Source organism: Equus przewalskii, chromosome 2 (genome assembly GCF_037783145.1).
Source record: "Equus przewalskii isolate Varuska chromosome 2, EquPr2, whole genome shotgun sequence".
NCBI classification, from domain to species: Eukaryota; Metazoa; Chordata; class Mammalia; order Perissodactyla; family Equidae; genus Equus; species Equus przewalskii.
In genome coordinates, this window is record NC_091832.1 from 40,318,387 (window position 1) to 40,337,878 (window position 19,492).

The 19,492-nt window shown below is 44.1% G+C and overlaps 1 protein-coding gene across 8 annotated transcripts in view; it reads left to right on the plus strand.

Annotated features, from left to right (window-relative positions):
- Positions 1 to 19,492, plus strand: part of MTOR (mechanistic target of rapamycin kinase) — a 119,473-nt gene that overhangs the window by 98,056 nt on the left and 1,925 nt on the right. For all 8 annotated transcript variants that reach the window (XM_008522097.2, XM_070610818.1, XM_008522096.2 and 5 more), the window contains 19 exons: positions 539 to 656; positions 3,037 to 3,288; positions 3,967 to 4,067; positions 4,749 to 4,845; positions 5,136 to 5,234; positions 5,552 to 5,674; positions 5,854 to 6,036; positions 6,455 to 6,589; positions 6,810 to 6,984; positions 8,319 to 8,454; positions 9,085 to 9,232; positions 9,863 to 9,985; positions 11,170 to 11,252; positions 12,359 to 12,431; positions 12,987 to 13,061; positions 13,449 to 13,584; positions 14,105 to 14,170; positions 16,653 to 16,733; positions 17,011 to 17,091. In XM_008522097.2, coding sequence (XP_008520319.1) covers positions 539 to 656; positions 3,037 to 3,288; positions 3,967 to 4,067; positions 4,749 to 4,845; positions 5,136 to 5,234; positions 5,552 to 5,674; positions 5,854 to 6,036; positions 6,455 to 6,589; positions 6,810 to 6,984; positions 8,319 to 8,454; positions 9,085 to 9,232; positions 9,863 to 9,985; positions 11,170 to 11,252; positions 12,359 to 12,431; positions 12,987 to 13,061; positions 13,449 to 13,584; positions 14,105 to 14,170; positions 16,653 to 16,733; positions 17,011 to 17,091 — 2,285 coding nt within the window. The remainder of the gene's footprint in view (positions 1 to 538; positions 657 to 3,036; positions 3,289 to 3,966; positions 4,068 to 4,748; positions 4,846 to 5,135; positions 5,235 to 5,551; positions 5,675 to 5,853; positions 6,037 to 6,454; positions 6,590 to 6,809; positions 6,985 to 8,318; positions 8,455 to 9,084; positions 9,233 to 9,862; positions 9,986 to 11,169; positions 11,253 to 12,358; positions 12,432 to 12,986; positions 13,062 to 13,448; positions 13,585 to 14,104; positions 14,171 to 16,652; positions 16,734 to 17,010; positions 17,092 to 19,492) is intronic.

Genomic DNA, 19,492 nt, shown 5'->3' on the forward strand with positions numbered 1-19,492 from the left:
TCACCAAAAAAAAGGGTGGGGGGATAGTGAGAGTCCCTATTTCTGAGGGTGCTTTGAGCTGGTTTGAGGATTAATAGAAAGAATGCAATGTCAAGCATTCAGAGCAGTACTTGGAATAGAGCAGCAATCAGTAAGTGATAGCTATTAACATTGCCATTATAACGAATGGAGAAGAAGAGAAAAGTAAGGGAGAAGCCGTATAGCAGTCAACAAGAAAAATTACTCTCTCAGCTCTCACCCACAAAAATTGGATTTGGGATAGATAGGTCCATACAGACCTCCCAGGACCAGGTACCTGGTTTCTGCTAGCATTGAAAGACAAAGATCAAGGAGAAGAGAGAATACTGTAAAAATTTATCCCAAAAGCCCGTATCTTTCCTTCCATGTGATTGAGAATTCTAGTAGTTCCATCACGTTGCTTCCTGAGGGCAAGCATTAACATCAGAAAGGCTTCCGTGCTCTCCTAACAATTCATCATTCTCCTTGGGAGGGCTGTTTGGGAAGGAAGCCACATGGGGGCTTGCTTCTCTGTTTTCAGGTGTTTCCTGAAACTCGGGGAGTGGCAGCTGAACCTACAGGGCATCAACGAGAGCACCATCCCCAAAGTCCTGCAGTACTACAGCGCCGCCACGGAGCACGACCGCAGCTGGTACAAGGTAACGCAGAGACGGCGGCAGGTGTCTGCAGCCTGGCGGGGCGCTCCTGCGCAGTTGTGGTTCATAGCAAAGCCCTGGTGGCACTGGTCGGATCCTGTGAATTTGCTTCTTTGAGTGCAAGGAGCTAGTCTGTCAGAGGCTCCTTACAAGTTTAACTGATACCGAAAGATTGATAGATTCTTTTATCGGAGAAGTAATTTATTACACCATTGTTATGTGTGTGGCACTGAGGAATGCTGTTGTCTTATAGACTCTTAGCTGCTTATTTTCCTAGGAACATCTGGACATATGGTTAATCTCTGGAATTTTATCTTCCCTTGGGTCATCTGTTCCTTCCCAGCGTCTTTCTGATTTCCATCCCTGCCTGCTCCTCATCTAAGAACTTAACTTTCTCTGTTTTTATTGGAAAGCTCTGGGTAACATCCTGTTATGTCAGAGGAAATTTTTCAAGAAGATAAACAGAATTAGAAAATGTATAAAAGATGTGATTGACTGGTAGAGGAGTGATCCTTAGAAGTATACATCTTTGGTGAGAGCACACATTCTCATTTTTTTATATCTTTTCTGAGGGGCCTCTTGGTAATAGTTGCTTGGTATAGCAGTGTCATTGATTTCTTTCCATTATCTCCTTAACTTCCAAATACTTTGTGAATTAATCCCTCTGGGAACAAACTTGCATCTAAAGACCACAGAAGCATCTACAATAAAAATCTTATCCTGGTTTAAGCATGCTTCATTCTGATCTGAAAAATGCCCATTTCATGAGAGCAAGAATAATGATTCTCTATAGGATAGCTTTGGTCCGAGGCTGGAAAAATAAATCCAGTAAACCCTTGATTAGCTGGAACCTTGCTAATTAGAACTGTCTCCTAACCAGATTACTTTTCTTCATTCAACTTTTAGGAAAGAAACAAATCATAAGAAAAAAAAACTGGTACCAGGAATTTCAGTTTTAATTTTTTCCTAGTGTGAGTCCTTTTGGGTTTATGTTGTTTTCTACCGTCAATGGTATAGCCCTGTGTGCGTGCAGGGGCTGTTTCTGTCTTGTTTACCATGTCCCTCAGCTCTGCCTAGCATATGGCAGATAGACAGGAAGTATTTTTTTTAAAGAAATGAAGGTATGTGAAAACCGAACCTGGGTCATTGTAGAATTCTTACTCATCAAATAAAGGTCAGTTCTGATCAATCTACCCTAAGGCTTAGGTGGGGAAAGGGACACATTTATGTTAAAGAAAGGTTTTGAGCAAGGGATGCAAAGGAATTTCCTGATTATCCAGAAATTCCAACTATGAGTGGATTATTTAATGTCCTACTATCACTGCAAATTTACAGGACCCCAAATCAAACTCTGCCTCATGCTGTCTCTACCAGTGATGCCATAGCGTCGCTGCAGCTCAAAACCTCAGAGGTGTGAATAGTTCCTCCTTTATCCAAATAAGAACCGAAGGCTTCTTCCAGCAAATAGTCATTGGGCACTAGCTCTCTGACAGGCCATGGGCCAGGTGTGAGGGCTAGACGATGACCGAGATTCACCCTCCGTAGTGCTGCTGTGCTCTTGATGCATTCCTTCCCACTGTCATATGACCTAGTTAAGACTTTACCTTCACTCCTCTGGACCTCTGCTCTCTTGAGTAATCTGGTTTATACACTGCTGCCAAAGGAATCTTCAAAACCCAGTAAAGCTCTGTTTCCTACAGAATGAAATGGGACCTCCTTTGCCTACTATGCCAGCCCCCTCATAATCTGACCCTGCCATTTTGCTAGTCTTCCCCGTCAGTGCTCTCCTGCATGTACCCTAAGCTTCAATCAGATTCGTTTGTTTCCTATGAACCGCCCTATGCTTGCCCAACTCGCATCTTTCTCCTTGTTCTTCCCCTACCAGGAAGTCCTCACTGCTGCCCTCTCTTGTCCCCTCCTTGCCCATCAAAACCTGCTCTTCAAGACCTACCCCCAAATCTCTCCTCTCTGTGAAGTGTTCCCCATCCCCATCCTGGTATTCCCACTGTCTGTGTCCTACTGCCCTGCTCACAATCTGCCAGTCTTTAGGTTTGTGAGTGAGCTCCCCTATTAGATTAGAAGGTCCCTGAGGCAAGAACCATAGCTTGCCCCTCTTGTGCCCCTCCCCCACAGCATTCACTGCAGCCCCTGATACAGTAAGCTTGCCGCAAAATGCATGAATCCTGTTGACTTCAGTAAAATGCCCATTCCCTAGTGTTTTGTGGAAGTGGAGTTTTGCTCTACTGACCACTGAGAGGAAAGGGCTGTCAGCACTCTTCCTCACCTTTGGCCTCACGCTCCTCTGAGCCCCTGATGCCCGAGCCTCCTCCCACTGCTGTTGTTCACAGCCACGTTGTCTGTCTTCCACTCTTGCCCCACCCAGGCCTGGCATGCATGGGCAGTGATGAACTTCGAAGCTGTGCTACACTACAAACATCAGAACCAAGCCCGTGATGAGAAGAAGAAGCTGCGTCACACCAGTGGGGCCAACATCACCAATGCGGCCACTGCTGCCACCACAGCAGCCACTGCCACCGCCACTGCCACCAGCACTGAGGGCAGCAACAGTGAGAGCGAGGCCGAGAGCACCGAGAACAGCCCTACCCCATCTCCTCTGCAGAAGAAGGTCACTGAGGTACCATTTCCTTCCTCCTCCACTGAGGACTGACCCAGTCACCAGGCATTCTGAGGAATGGAGTGGTTGTTAAGCTCAAAGGAACCTGAGCTTCACTCTGAATTGCCGGATCAAGCTAGAAAATGTGGTTTATTTGCTGTCCCGCGTTGTTTGAGACAGTGCTTTTGTGCATATATTTGTGTTTAGGGAGCTGACATAGTCCTAAGCTGAAGAATGAGTTCCTTGTCACGCTTCCCACAAGAATGAGCTTATTCTCCTAAGGCCCTGTACCTGTGTGTTTGTGTGGCCATGCACATCTGCAGGTCCACTCGGAGGACAGAGCCTGGCGGGACCCATCCTCTGCCTTTTCTCCTCCCTCTTCTCTCCCACCCCCTGCCCTTGAGCTGTCAGTTTAGACTTCACGGGGGCAATTGGCAGGCCCAGAGATCAGCATGTTCAGAGCTTCAGCCCCACCTCCTCCTGCCACTGTTAGCCCAAGATAATAACAGTTATGACACAATTGCCATTTACTGAGTGTTCACCATGTGCTAGGCACTAATCCAAAGACTTTTCATGCATTAACTGATTTAATCCTCCTAACCACTCTTTGAGGTAGGTACTGTTAGTATCCTATTATGCGTGTTTTACAGATGAGAAAGCTAAGGCAAGAGTGTCATTAACACATGTGTGTTCCAACAGGATTTGTCCAAAACCCTCTTGATGTACACTGTCCCTGCTGTCCAGGGCTTCTTCCGTTCTATCTCGCTGTCACGAGGCAACAACCTCCAGGATACGCTCAGGTATCAGGAAAGGTGGTAGAACCCCTGGGTAGGCAGCACACAGAAGTTACACATCCAGTCCTCTTTGCCTTCCCCCCACCTGATGAGTACAGCCAAGAGGAACAGCCAAGCAGGCCCCACCTGTGTGGGTGACATTTGCAAAGATTAAGGAGAAGTGGCCTGAGGACTCTCCACATGTGGTTTGTTATGTAGGGAGGAAGAAGCCCATCTGCTTCTTGCAGTATTACTGAAATCCCTTCATCTTTTAGAAGCAACTCTGAGAGGCCTGAATGGCATAGACCAGCCAATCCAGAGGCCACAGGTGATAAGGGTGGCTTCCTCCTTTTTTGGGATCTTTGGCCAGCTAAGTCCCAGGTTTACCCTGTTACCACTGTTCTACAGGTGTCTCTGTGTGTGCAAGGATTATCCTTGGGTTCATCTTAGATTTCTGAGCTAATACTGTGGTCCTCTACATTATCTGGAATGAAATAATCATTCACTTGGGATGACCCTCTCCTCATATTCGTCAAGTACTGCTGGCCATCACCACCCACTCACTCCCAAGTGGTCCCAATACCAAACATTGGAGAGCCACTGATTTGAGGCCCTGCCAGTTCTACTCAAGAGTCTTAAAGATGAAAAACAAATAGACAAATGCTGGGAAACTAAATTTTCTGTGACTTTTTCATTTTTCTTTTCCAGAGTCCTCACCTTATGGTTTGATTATGGCCACTGGCCAGATGTAAATGAAGCCTTAGTGGAAGGGGTGAAAGCGATCCAGATTGACACTTGGTTACAGGTAAGGGTGGGTCAGATCTCCTTCCTCCTCTGTCTCCTCTTGGAATCAGTGTTCAGTGTAGCAAGGCAGCATGCATTGTAAGGTAAGGAAGGTAAGGAAGTAGGAATCGGTCCCAAGGTCAAGACTTCATATTTTCTCTAGTTTCTTTTAGAGAACTAAAGGGAATTAACCATTTCAGAGCCTAACAGCATCTACCAAAACAAGTTGTAAGACCTGGTTGTTGCCCAGAAGAACAACTGGAGTTGTTTGCTTGTCTCATATGTTGCTTACTGTATCTTTTTGTATGCTAGGTTATACCTCAGCTCATTGCAAGAATTGATACACCCAGGCCCTTGGTGGGACGTCTCATTCACCAGCTTCTCACAGACATTGGTCGGTACCACCCCCAGGTATGTGGAGACCCTGGGCAGTTTCTCATCTAATAACTGACCTTCTGATTTGGTGCTCAGCCTTTCCTAAAGCTGCTCTAGAGACACAAGTGCAGGAACTGGGAGCCACGGATCCTGTCCTGCCCCTGGAAGGGTCTGCCCAGTGGCAGTCCCAGTGGCCCAGGGGTCTTCCTGAAAACAAAGAGCTTCCCCCAAGATTGGGTAGCCTCAAATGAGTATCAGTAGCATACTTACCATTTATTTTCACATCCACCTTAAAGTTAGTCAGGCTCCTTTCACACATCTGTTTGCAAATGTTGCTTCTGTATTTGCCTCAGGCCCTCATCTACCCCTTGACTGTGGCTTCTAAGTCCACCACCACAGCCCGTCACAACGCAGCCAACAAGATTCTGAAGAACATGTGTGAGCACAGTAACACCCTGGTCCAGCAGGCCATGATGGTGAGTCACTGGCCCTGGTCACCTAGCCAGAGGTCTTGAGTGAGATTATTTTTTCTTCCTCACGACAGTGCTGCATAGTCCTTCTGGCTGCCAGAAAGAGTACCTCCTATTTCTCCAGGCCAGGCCTTCCTGAGTTTAGCTTATCCTTGGTGCTTCTCTCCTTCCCCTCTTTGATCCAGGTGAGTGAGGAGCTGATCCGAGTGGCCATCCTCTGGCATGAGATGTGGCATGAAGGCCTGGAGGAAGCGTCGCGTTTGTACTTTGGGGAGAGGAATGTGAAAGGCATGTTTGAGGTGCTGGAGCCCCTGCATGCTATGATGGAACGGGGACCCCAGACTCTGAAGGAAACATCCTTTAACCAGGTATCAGATAAAAAAGCATGAAATGACATGACCCAAAACCTTTATCAGACTCCTTTCCCTCTAGCCTTTCTACTGACTTGAATAAAATGTACTCTGGTGGAGATCACAGGATATAAAAACACTAGAAATTTAATTGTCTTTAACTTACAAGAACATTCCCAAAATTTTAACTGGAAAACCACAAGTCTCCTCCTAAGGTCATTTCATCTCTCCTCTAACCTTACTTTACTTAACAGTCCATCCTAGGATTGGGAGCTTCAGGACTGGGGAGCTGCAAAGCTTCCCTTGCTAAGCAATCCGTGCAGATGCCTTCTAGCCATAGTGTGCTCCTGAGGGGTTCTGCATGCTCAGGGGATTTAGCCCTGAGGCTTAGTCGACACCTTGACAATTTGCATATTTCCCCTCCTTTCCCTCTCAGGCGTATGGTCGAGATTTAATGGAGGCCCAAGAGTGGTGCAGGAAGTATATGAAATCAGGGAATGTCAAGGATCTCACTCAAGCCTGGGACCTCTATTATCATGTGTTCAGACGAATCTCAAAGCAGCTGCCTCAGGTAGGATCTTCAGGTTGTAGCGGGGTTGACTGTCATTATCGTCCTTTCTGTTGTACTATCTGTGACCGTTCTAACTCTCATGCCCAAGCACCTGGTTTCATTTCTATGTGTGGACTTTAGGACAAGTCATTGCTATTAGCGATCCATTGAAAAACACTTAGAATGCATTTAAATTCCTCCCTGGAAGCAGAAAACTAAACCCTGTGGTAATTATTCACAGCTCACATCCTTAGAGCTGCAATATGTTTCCCCAAAACTTCTGATGTGCCGGGACCTCGAATTGGCTGTGCCAGGAACCTATGACCCCAACCAGCCGATCATTCGCATTCAGTCCATAGCACCGTCTTTGCAAGTCATCACATCCAAGCAGAGGCCCCGGAAGTTGACACTTATGGGTAAGGACCATTGTGCACTTCTACCACCTATGTCTCCCTCCTACCCTGGGTGAACCCCCTCCCCTACTCTGAAGTTACTGCTTGCTATTCACACTGCAAATCTTTTATATGCTCCATCTCTCCCGTGTTTATCAAGAAAGGAATAGAGGACAAGTGGATTTCTCCTTGTTACATCCTCCTTGGTACTCCTAGTTTATTCGTAGAATTGTGCTTGTTTAAGTGAAGCCTAACAATCCTGCACAAGAACAAGCGGAAGAGAATTGTAAAGGCACGCAGCAGGGGGAACTAGTGGTAGGCAGCTGTTGGGGAACTGATGTGGCCAACAAGGAGGCATCTGGACGCAGGTGTGAAGGCTGACAGGCTACATTGAAGGAGGGGCTTCTGGGCTCTTGATTGTTCTTTTTTATCATCACAGCCTCTCTTTGTGGGAAATGATTGTGTAAAATGAACAAACTTAAGGAGAAGTGAATTCTTGCAGTGAGGTTTGTTACCTATCTAGGATAGTTTCAGGAGGCCTGGGTCCTCTGGTGGCACTTTAAGTGCTCTTGCCTTTAATAATGATTCATTTTTTTTAAATGCAGTGATTATTCACCAGCACCAATTAATTGTGGTCCATAGGTGATTGTCTGTCCTTGGGCTGGCATCTTCTAAAACGTGGGTTAGTCAGGTTCTCAGCTGCATTTAATTAAAGAGATTTTAATGAAGGAATGGTTTGCAAAGGTGTGAGCAGGGTTAAGAGAGCCAGCAGTGAGAAGCTATTACTCACCCCCACCCTCCAGACCTGCCAGGGCAGGGAGCCCATCAGGGGCTTGTAACCTGGAGAGGCTATCCATCAGTGCTGTAGCCTAGGTATAGGGACACAGTTACTCCTAGAACTGTAGCCTGGCTGTTTGTCAGGGGCAAAGGCCCTGACCTCCCCCTCTTCCCACCCTCTGACCTCCTGCCAGTGCCCCCATTGGCCAGGCCCAACTGGGAGCCTAGGTGATACGGTCTCTAGGGGTCAGGCTTCTCAGGAAAGAGAAGGGCAGAGAATGAGATGGGGAGGGGAACCTATAGAATGACCATCTCTGTGCAGAACCATTCCTGGTCCTTAAAAACAGACCTTTTTTTCATTTTATTTGTTTTTCACTTGAACAGCATCTCATTGGGGGACCATCAAAAGCAGTACCATTCTTTCATCAATTCAAGGGGGAGTGTTTTTTTCTGTTTGTAAGGAAAGTGTGACAGGGAAGGTATATGCAGTCTGCAAGATCTTGTGAATACAGTGGTGGTCTGCCAACTAACAGGTGTGAGACCCTCTGACCCACACCAATTGCTCCCACCATTCCTTACAGGCAGCAACGGGCATGAGTTTGTTTTCCTCCTGAAGGGCCATGAAGATCTACGACAGGACGAACGAGTGATGCAGCTCTTTGGCCTGGTTAACACTCTTTTGGCCAATGACCCAACATCTCTTCGGAAAAACCTCAGGTATTCAGGATGCCGTGATAACAGCAATGATTTGAGAAGTCTTCTAGTTTTTTCTTACATCTCTCCCATGTAGTCGTGTACGTTTACAAAATAAGTTATAAAATTATGTACCCAACAGGAAGTCATCAATAGCCAAGGCGTCAAACAAGGAGAAAAATTCTCCATATTTTTAGGGTACTTTCATGGACTTGAAATGCTTTTAACAACCTCCAGAGGACCCACAATGGGACAGTTGGTGACCATTAGACTGGAGAGTCTGCAAATTTGATGTGTTTTGCCCCTCATGGGATTACAGCCTAGTCAAACCTTTCCTATCCTCAGTACTCTCTTCTCTTTCTGTTAAGAACATTAAAATTAAGCTGAGAGATTATTTTAGGCTTAGAAATAATCACTGGATTACTCCCCCAAAGCAATGAGTTTCTTAAGGAGGTTGAGAGGACTGATGTTGCTTTCATTCCATCAGTGCCTTGACTTTACCTGATGCTTTATCCTTCACAAAAGGTCCCTCATTACACACCTCAGATAGCCCTGTGCGGGGGAATTCATTAAAACTAGTTTGCATGTGTCATGAGCAGGTCAAAGGTGTACTCTGTTTACCATACAATAACCATGCTTTCCTGTGGGTGCCAGCATCCAGAGATATGCTGTCATCCCGTTATCAACTAACTCGGGCCTCATCGGCTGGGTCCCCCACTGTGACACTCTGCATGCTCTCATCCGGGACTACAGGGAGAAAAAGAAGATCCTTCTCAACATTGAGCATCGCATCATGTTGCGGGTATGTGTTGAGGCTGCCAAACCCAACCCTCTAATGTCTTAGAGGCAAAACTCACAAGTCGGGGAATCTCTACAAAGCTACTTTCTCCTTCTTCTGTATATGTGCATCACTGAAAAATCTATTTGAAGAAATTAGCTATTGAAGCAGGTTTAATGAAGTGAGTCCTAAAGCAGATAACCTTCTCCAAGAAACAGGACCCTATAGCATAGAAATTAGGTTTTCATCATCCTAGGTGAGACTGGACAGTGTTATTTATCAGACAACGTAATATCTTCCAAAAGCCAGAGGTATGCAGAGCACTGACCATATGGAAAAATAATGGTTAGTCAATGTGTAAGTAATAAGAAAGAGAATTGCTTGCTACCCAAAACCTTAAACCCTCATTCACGCCAGTAGGCTGGTCCTGAGGTGAGGCCTAATGTTTTACCCTTAGGCCCTGGCAGTTCCTGTGGAAATCAGGTTAGAGTAGCCACTCTGTTTTTCCTTTTGCAACGTTCTTGTTTTCTTCTCCTTTTGGCCAAGGTGGTCGTATTAGAACCCAGCTCTGTCTGGACCCAGAGCCTTATTTCTTCCTGGGTTTAAGCTGATTGTTTTGGGCTGCTTTCTCAGAATGGTTGTGTCCTGATGCAGATGGCTCCGGACTACGATCACCTGACCCTGATGCAGAAGGTCGAGGTGTTTGAGCATGCTGTCAATAACACAGCCGGGGACGACCTGGCCAAGCTGCTGTGGCTGAAAAGCCCCAGCTCCGAGGTATGGCACACTCGCCTCTTAATGCACACCTCTGCCCTTCGGCACACCCAGTCCTGTCAGGAATGGCTTTCCCGTTTGCTCATGCACACCTGGTGGATTCGTCTTTATTGTGATTAGCTGTTGGTTATGTGCAGTCTTTTATAACAAAAATTAAATGAGTGAGCCATGCCAATTTAGCAGATATAGATTTAGTAGTTTAATGTTTCTCCCATTGCTTATGAGAATATTTGAGGTCTTTATATATTAAGGATATTAAATCGTTTTCATATATGTTATAAATTTCCTGTTTTTTTTTTTATTTTGTTAATGGTATGTTTCTTGGTTTGCCATTTTTGTTTTGCTTTGTTTTTGATATATAGACATTTTTAAAAGTTAGAAGTTATCAGATTTCTAATCCTTTTCTTTGAAGTTTCTACCTTTGGCTTTGTATTTAGAAAGGCCCTCTTCACCTCAAGATTGCATATCTTTTTACATATATTTTCCTGTACTAATTATAAGATTTGTTTTTACATTTAAATCCTTAACCCAGTTTTGAATTTGATTAGGATTTAAATTTTCTTTTTTTAAGATGGTTACCCAAAACCATAGTATTTATCAAACAGTCCATTCTTTTCCCCACTGTGTAAGAGAGTCTGGTTTTATTCTACACTGAATTCCGCTATGTCCTTGGATTTCCTTCTGGGGCTTCTATTCTGTTTCATTGATCTTTCTGCCTACTGCTCCTCAAGTACCATACTATTAATACAAGTCTCTTCTCGTTGGCTATTTTCATTTTTTTTCTTCCAGATAAATTTTGTGATCATTTTGTCAAGTCCACCCCCCCCCGCAAAAAAATGCCACTGAATTTTTATTAGAATTATATTAACTGTATCAAATGATACAGGAGGATATTACATCTTTACAATCTTAAGTGAATTTCCTTAAGTGGATGTTTTCATTTACTCAGGTCTTTATAATCCTAGGCAAAGTTTAATTTTTTTATTCATCTAAGGTCTGTACATCTCTAATTAAGTTTATTCTGAGCATAGATTATTATTGTTGTAATGGTAAATGAGATCTTCATTCCCTTGTACGTTCCAACTGGTTATTGATGGAATATAAGAAAACAACTGATTGGAGTATAATTATGTTGAAACTAGTTAAAGTTTCCAGAGCCTTGGTTTACATGTGTGCCTGTGTTCTAGGTGTGGTTTGACCGAAGAACCAATTATACCCGCTCCTTAGCAGTCATGTCCATGGTTGGGTATATTTTGGGCCTGGGAGATAGGTGAGTGAATTTAATTTGTTTCTTTAGTCTTCTTTCTCCGTTGTAGTTTTCTTGAATGGTTTCATTTTGTTTTTCAGTAAGATTTATGAGCATTTGGTAAATATTTGTATTTTGTACTTTAGGCCTCTTTTGCGGCATCAGCCTTAGTCCCCTATTTATTATCCATGCCAACAGAACAACACATCAAACTAAAGAGAAGAAAAACCATAGTTCAAGGGTACTACTTTCTCCATAGGTTGGTTTAATATATTAAAAACCATATTAAATCTGATCGATTTTATTGATTCAATAAACATTTATCAATCATCACTATGCTAAGATAAATAATTCTATTTCCTTAATTGAAACCAACCAAAGTAGATCCTCCTGATATTTCTGCATAATAAATTTCACCCAAATGTACTGACTGAAAAAGTAGTTTAGGAATATTCAGATATTGACTCACTAGAACGTTGTTAAAAACTAGTTCTCTACTCTTTTTCTCCTGAGATCGTGTCTCATGCAATTCTTTGAGAGTAAAAATAATTTTATCCCACAAAAATAATAAATTACTTTTTTAAAAAACTAGCAGAATGCCTGCTAACAAAAGCCAAATGATCCTGCCTGATTGGCCCAGGGGCTCAGGGAGACGAGGCCCTGTGGTAGGTGCTGAGTAGTAATGATAGAGCCTTGTCACTCTGAGATGCCAGCACTGCCAGAAATGATTTATCTTGTGAACAAAGACCTTGGGAAAGCAAATTATCATGGTATCAGGGGGCAACTTATGATTCACACAGATAAATCCTCATTTTAGGCCTAGAGCAGGGGTCGGCAAACTTTTCTGTAAAGGGCCAGATAATAAATATTTTAGGCTTTGCTGGCCATATGATCTGTCACAACTACTCATCTCTGCTGTTGTAGCACACAAGCAGCCTGAAACAATACACAGACAAGTGAGCATGGCTGTGTTCCAGTAAAAACTTTATTTACAAAAGCTGGGGGGGCACTGGATTTGGCCTGAGGGCTATAGTTTGCCAACCCATGACCTAGAGTATCATATACGTGTTGATTTATTCATCAGTGCTGCTCTCTTGACCCCTCCCTGGTCTCTCTTCTATTTCTCAAAGACACCCATCCAACCTAATGCTGGACCGGCTGAGTGGGAAGATCCTGCACATTGACTTTGGGGACTGCTTTGAGGTGAACGCATGTTCCAAAATACCACATAAAGCTCACCTTCCCGGATGACCACTTTTCACCCTCCTCTGACCATTTAGGCAAATTTAAGCCCAAAATGCATTATCCTCACCTCTGCCTCTCCTATCAAGGCAATAGAAAGTCAAGCTAAGAAATGAAATCCAGGCTGTTTGGTACTCAGTATAGTTGGACTCTAACCCTCCTTGGGGCAAGGGCCACTGTTCACACACGCTCTTTGAGTGGCAGAATCCTCATCCTCCACACCCCCTACTGCTTAAAGGCCTGGGCATCATGCACATTTGCCTTTTTCTTTTTTCTTCTTCTTCTCTCCCTTTTCTCTCTCTCCCTCTCTTTTTTTTCCTCTCTCTTTTATTTTTTTAGTTATCTTTGAAATCTCTATGACAAGTCCCCTCACTAAACTCAAGCTACTTCATTTCTGTGCACTAATTGAAATCGGTGCTAGTGATGCAAAGGAAAACCACTCACCTTCGCCTGGCTTTAGCTGAAGAAAACTATCTAACCAGTGGACTTGGGTTTTTTCCCTTTATTACCCTATAGGTTGCTATGACCAGAGAGAAATTCCCAGAGAAGATTCCTTTTAGACTAACAAGAATGTTGACCAATGCTATGGAGGTGAGTGGATATTGGGAACAAGCTGCTTTGGTACGGGGCCAATACAGTTATGACCCTCTCTGAAGACAGACTTGCTTGTTAGATCTCATCAGTTCCCCAAAACGCCTGAGTTATTTCTGTAGTCATTTCCTGGTATTTTCCATTGTGTTAGAAATGATCAATCTTTGATAGTCTTAACCATTCTTCACACCAGACCTTATTTCATATGAATCACAGTCCTGACCTGACCCCTTGCTCTGAAGACATTCTCAGCCTGATACATCAGTAATGGCCTGTACCTGCTTCCTAAGTGAGGGTGACAGAAGCTCCTGACTTGCTTTTGGTCGCTAGGCCTTAAGATGCCAGTGTCAGTGACTTCTGTGGTGAGTGGCTCTGGCCCTTCTGCAGGTTACCGGTCTGGATGGCAACTACAGAATCACGTGCCACACAGTGATGGAAGTGCTTCGGGAACACAAGGACAGTGTCATGGCCGTGCTGGAAGCCTTTGTCTATGACCCCTTGCTGAACTGGAGGCTGATGGACAGTGAGTATTAGCAAGTATTGGGCGCTGGAGTCAGCATACTCCCAAATTAGGAATATCTGACACGCTACGTTTCACTAACCTATCGGTCTTCAAGCCTGGAGCCTGAGATACATTACTGAGCTCTTGCATTACATTTTCACAAAGAGGCTCTGGTGGCTGGAAATGAATTTCAAGTATTTTTATTAACTAGAACAGAAAACTTCAGTCATTGATTTAGATATTAATTAAAATATTTTTCAGGATAAATTAAGTACCTTACTGATTTTTGGTTTTGGGGTTATGTTATCTGGTTTACATTGTCTAAGTCCAACTCAATGATACAGTGTGTCCCTCAGGATTGGATACCCACACTCACATCCGCCCACTTACTCCTGACTAATATGGTTTTGGTTCTCGCTTAGGGGTTATAGCTTTTGAAAAAATTATATTTTTATGACTGTAAGAAAATATCATGTCAACCAAGTTTCTTTCAAGTCAAAGTTTGAAGCACTTTTAATCCTCCCTTTATTTGTTTGCCTAGCAAATACCAAAGGCAACAAGCGGTCCCGAACGAGGACAGATTCCTACTCTGCTGGCCAGTCAGTAGGTGGGTACATCCATGGGAGATTGGAGGTTCTGTCCCCTTTTGTGCAGTGTTTCTGGAACAGGGTGAGCTTCGTGATTGCCATCAGGAAGCATGACTTACAGTAGAAACGGGTGCTGAACATGAAGGAAGTGAACATGTTTTTCTAGAGGCTCTAAACAGTGATTGGCAGAGATTCTGTCACTGCTAAAATATTACCTAATAGGCATTTATTCAAAACTTGGTCTAGAAATATTTACCGAGCACCTAGCACCTAACATGCTTTTTTTTTATTGCCTCTCAGGATGGAGTGGGTACGTACAGCTCAGAAATTGGATGAAACTATCTGATCTTAATCTATCTGTAAAAACACATATAAAAATAGGTCTGAAATATTAGCCAGTATTTAGCATGCCCTTTAGTGGTGTCTAGATTGTGATAATTATTAGCTGTATTACCTTGATCCTAAAGCATTCTTAATAGCTCAGAAGTGGGAAGATAGAAGCTGCAGAAATGCACTCATATTGCTGCCTGAGGAGCCAGAACACCACATAAAACATTGTTTCCAAGGGTGTGGTCCACAGAACAGGGTCCCAGGAAGATAATGCCCCTCCAAGACCCAGTGTGGAAGGCTCTCAGAGGTCTTAGAGTCAAGCTGTTTAGCCTTCCCCTTGTCTCCCTATGCCAGCCTGCCCCTTTTTCCCTCATAACATCTAACAATGGCATACACGGTTCGCTCTTTGGGAAATACTGTTGGGGTGTAAAAAAGTAAATGTTCTCTACAAACATTTATGGAACATTTGCAACTGGTTACTTAGCTAATAAGCCAAATAATGTTTAGGGGGGCAAAAAGAATGTGACAGGGGCTGGCCCAGTGGCGCAGCAGTTAAGTGTGTACATTCCACTTTGGTGGCCCGGGGTTCGCCGGTCCGAATCCTAGGTGCGGACATGGCACCGCTTGGCAAGCCATGCTGTGGTAGGCATCCCACATATAAAGTAGAAGAAGATGGGCACGGATGTTAGCTCAGGGCCAGTCTTCCTCAGCAAAAAGAGGAGGATTGGCAGATTTTAGCTCAGGGCTAGTCTTCCTCAAAAAAAAAAAAAGAATGTGACATACAGAGATTGCCCTGAAGAAGCACAGAATCACATTATAGAATTAACCAAAATATATATGAAATGATAAGAGAACAGTACATTTCACTGTGTAGTCGAGTGCCACAGTTTGGTTTGGAATAAAAAGGCTTTGAGACTTAGAGAATGGAGGCATCACTCTGAATTGCACTAGTTAAGGGAGCAGCTCTTGAGTTGGTGGAATGTAAGCTGAGCCTTATTGGATGGATGGAATCTGGATAGGTAGAAAGGAAGAGGGTGTTCTGGGCAGGAAATTGGGGTCCTGGGTTATAGTGTCATCTAGGAACACGTGTGGACTCTACCTTGGACACCATAACAGGATTTGTGAATGATGCCCGAATCACCCACAGTGTCTGGGGTACCTTGTGCAGACAACTGGTCTCATCCAAAGTGTGAGATGAACTGGTTTAACTCTCAGGGTTCACCTCCTTTATACATTATTGGGTGACTCCTGTATGCTGCCTATGGCATGCAGAGGGGAATCAGGACAGCCAGTTCTCGTGGCACCAGATGGTGGAGGACCTGGTTGCTTTTATGTGACTTAAAAGTTAAGTTCAGGGACCAGCCCAGTGGCGCAGCGGTTAAGTGTGCACATTCCACTTCGGTGGCCCAGGGTTCACCGGTTCAGATCCCGGGTGCGGACATGACACTGCTTGTCAAACCATGCTGTGGTAGGTGTCCCACATATAAAATAGAGGAAGATGGGCACGGATGTTAGCTCAGGGCCAGTCTTCCTCAGCAAAAAAGAGGAGGATTGGCCGTAGATATTAGCTCTGGGCTAATCTTCCTAAAAATAAATAAATAAATAAAAGATTCTGCCATTTAAAAAAAAAAGTTAAGTTCAAGGGGGTCATTAATAAAAGTATTATCATCACTAGCTTCATTTTGAAGGCCTGTGGAGTACAAGGGCAATGTATAAATAACTTCATAATTCTGATTCTAGACTGTTCTCTCCTGAAGGCCACAGTCAGTGGAGGGTGACCCTAAAGCCTGAGGACTTTCTGTGCCCATAATTCATGTATAAATTTCTCTGAGGAATAAGACTTGATTCATGTGTGTGACCCACTGAAAGCTAGTTTCCTTTATATGATTATCAGTTTTTGTCAAACCAAACAAGTTTTGTCACCAGGTCTTGGACTCATCTTCCTATTCTCTATGTCAGGACATGTTGTTTGTTTGAAAATTCATGCTTTGCAGATTTAAAAACTTTTAAATAAATAAAGAGTAGCGTAATGCTTCCCCTCTCCTTTCCCCTTTGAGATAGGTGGGCAAGTGCTACAGGGAGTATGGTATGTGAAGAATTAGAGCTAATACCTTCAAACAGTGGCTTCTTGGCATTTTTGAATTTTCTGCTAATTGATTTTTCTCCTTCTAGAAATTTTGGATGGTGTGGAACTTGGGGAACCAGCCCATAAGAAAACGGGGACCACAGTGCCAGAATCTATTCATTCTTTCAGTAAGTCCAACCTCTGAGGAATTGCACCAATGACCAGCTCATTAAGCAAATAGCAGCTGGGTTGCACCATGAGAGGGGTCAATAAGATGAAGCAACAAAACCCCCTTTGAGCAGAAAAGGTTCGTGAATTTCTCATTATATTCTGAGGACAAAGATAGCCACAAAGGAAGAATTGCTTAACACTTACAAAAGTGAATATTTGAGAAACACAAAAGCATCCATTGAACCTGTTGTGATGATCCAATCTTACTGTTATTGATACTTTTGTGTATTCCAGTTGGAGACGGTTTGGTGAAACCAGAGGCCCTAAATAAGAAAGCTATTCAAATTATTAACAGGGTTCGAGATAAACTCACTGGTGAGTGTGTATATGTGTTTACTTAAAAGGAACATAAAATCTGAGAGACTTTCCTTTCCTTGAGTGGGTGGTCAGCCCTATTTCCGGTGGTGCTGGTGCCGAAACTTTGGCTCTGCAGCTAACTGGAGTGTCTCTGAGGCCATCAGTTAAGGACTCTCTCTGATTCTCTTTCTAATGACCAATGAACTTACTTTAAGTAATGTTGTTAGTCTCTTTTTAACAAAGGTAAGTAAAATTCTCTTGGGTCCAAAGTCAGCCAAAATCAGGAAAATTTTTTTTACCATCATGGCGTGATATTAGAGCAAGTCTGACCCCTCTGACTCATTGCTTGTCTGTACTTTGGTGACTGTTAGGGATTGGAGCGTGTGGAAGGGAAGAAATGCCTACTTTTGGAAAGGAGACATGTCACATTGGCTAGATGGTGTGACATGACGGGTGGGAGTCGGGAAGCCAAAGACCCCAGTTCCACCACCTCCTGTGGAACCCCTGGGCGCTGTCTCTTCATCTGGAAGGTGATGAGAACACGTCCCTCAGAAGGTAGTGAGGCTCAAATGAGACATGGGATGCCAAGTGCTTAGCATTAGGGCCTAAGTTTTGTAGTCAAGGTATATTTATTTATTGAGGACCTTCAAGTGCTAGAAGCTGAAGAAACAGTGTTGGTAAAAACAGAATCCCTGGCCTGTGGGGCTCAGAATCTAAAGGGAAACACTGTATTAAGTGGAAAGAGGGACTCGGGGCTATGATAATAGGGAATTTAAGTTCAGTAGTTCAGGAAAATCTTCCTTAAGCAACCAACCTGTGAGCTAACATCTGAAAGAGGAGTTAATTAGGGGCAGATTGTTCTAGATAAAAGGAACAGCTTATACAAGGGCCCTGTGGTGGAAGGGAGTAGGGCAAGAAAAATGGTCTGAAAGCAGGCCAGCCTGACTGCCCCAAAAAAAGCAAAATAAGAGGAGCAGCAAGATGAGAGGAGCACAATGCAGAATGTTTTGACTCTGAGTGGGCCAGGGCCAGATCATACAGGATCTACATCCTGTATCCTAAGGGCAAAGGGAAACCACTGAAGGGTTTTAAGTGGAGTGGGGAAGGAGGAGGAGGGTCTGGATGGGTTGGTATTGTGAAATACTGCCTGCTCTGGCTGTGCTGAAGAATGGGTTAAAGGGGAAAAAGCAGCTGGCACAGTCATCCAGGCTAGACAGTGATTAAACTAGGGTGGTGGCAGTGGAGATGGATTCAACAGATCTTTAGGAGGTCAAATCAAAAGGATTGGTGATGGGACACAAGGGATCAAGGATGGCTCCAAGCCATTGGTGACCTTCTAGAGCTGCACTGAGCCTGGCAGCCAGACTAAAGCAGTTGAAGAGAATGTGAAGTGAGGAAACAGAGACAAGTTTCAAAACTCTTTTTTTTTAATTTTATTTTATTTTTCCTTTTTCTCCCCAAAGCCCCCTGGTACATAGTTGTATATTCTTAGTTGTGGGTCCTTCTAGTAGTGACATGTGGGACATCGCCTCAGCGTGGCCTGATAAGCAGTGCCATCTCTGCGCCCAGGATCCGAACTGTTGAAACCCTGGGCCGCCAAAGCAGAGCACGCGAACTTAACCACTCGACCATGGGGCCAGCCCCTCAAAACTCTTAAGAAGTTTGGCTGTGCGGAGAGGAGAGAGGACGTAGCTGGAGAAGTGGTTAGATGAGAGGCTTTTTTTTCCTTCGGTGGGAGAGAGGAACATGTTTACAAAACAGTAAGAAGAGGGCAGTTGAGAGGGAGAGTTTGAAGACCTGAGTGAGAGGAAGGATAATTGATACTGTAAGCTCCTAAGAAATCAGGGGGTGATGGGAGCCAAAGCGCAGGTGAACTTAGCCTTAAACGGGAGCCACAGCTCCCCAGGGTAATGGGAGCCATGAAGAGGGAGCTCGTGTGGAACAGATCCAGCACCTCCAACACTGTCTGACATGTCAGGGATCCAAAACTATGTGCTTAGTGAATTAATTAACTTGTAAGGTAGGAGATGAGGACATCTGCTGAGGGTGAGAAGCCAGAGTAGAGATTTGGACATTTGGGGAGGGTAGAAGACTTGAAACGGTCCTTGTAAAGATGGAAAGCCACATTGCCAAAGAAGCATCGTAAGGCAGCCAGGCAGTGCTGAGTGCTGGCTTGAAGTTGGAGAGTGTGAATTTATAATGGAAGCAAGCTGCCCTGTAGGAGGAAAGGCTAAAAATGGAGGCTAGTAGGATTAAAACAGAACAGCGTTTCTCATCCACTTGCCTGATTCAAGGATGATTATGGGATAGAAGAAGGAATTTTCATAAACCATTGGCCACATCTTTACCATTCTTGACCTCAGTCGACTACAGGACTTGCCTCTCCTTGAACCAAGTCTGTATTAGGAGAAGGAGACTG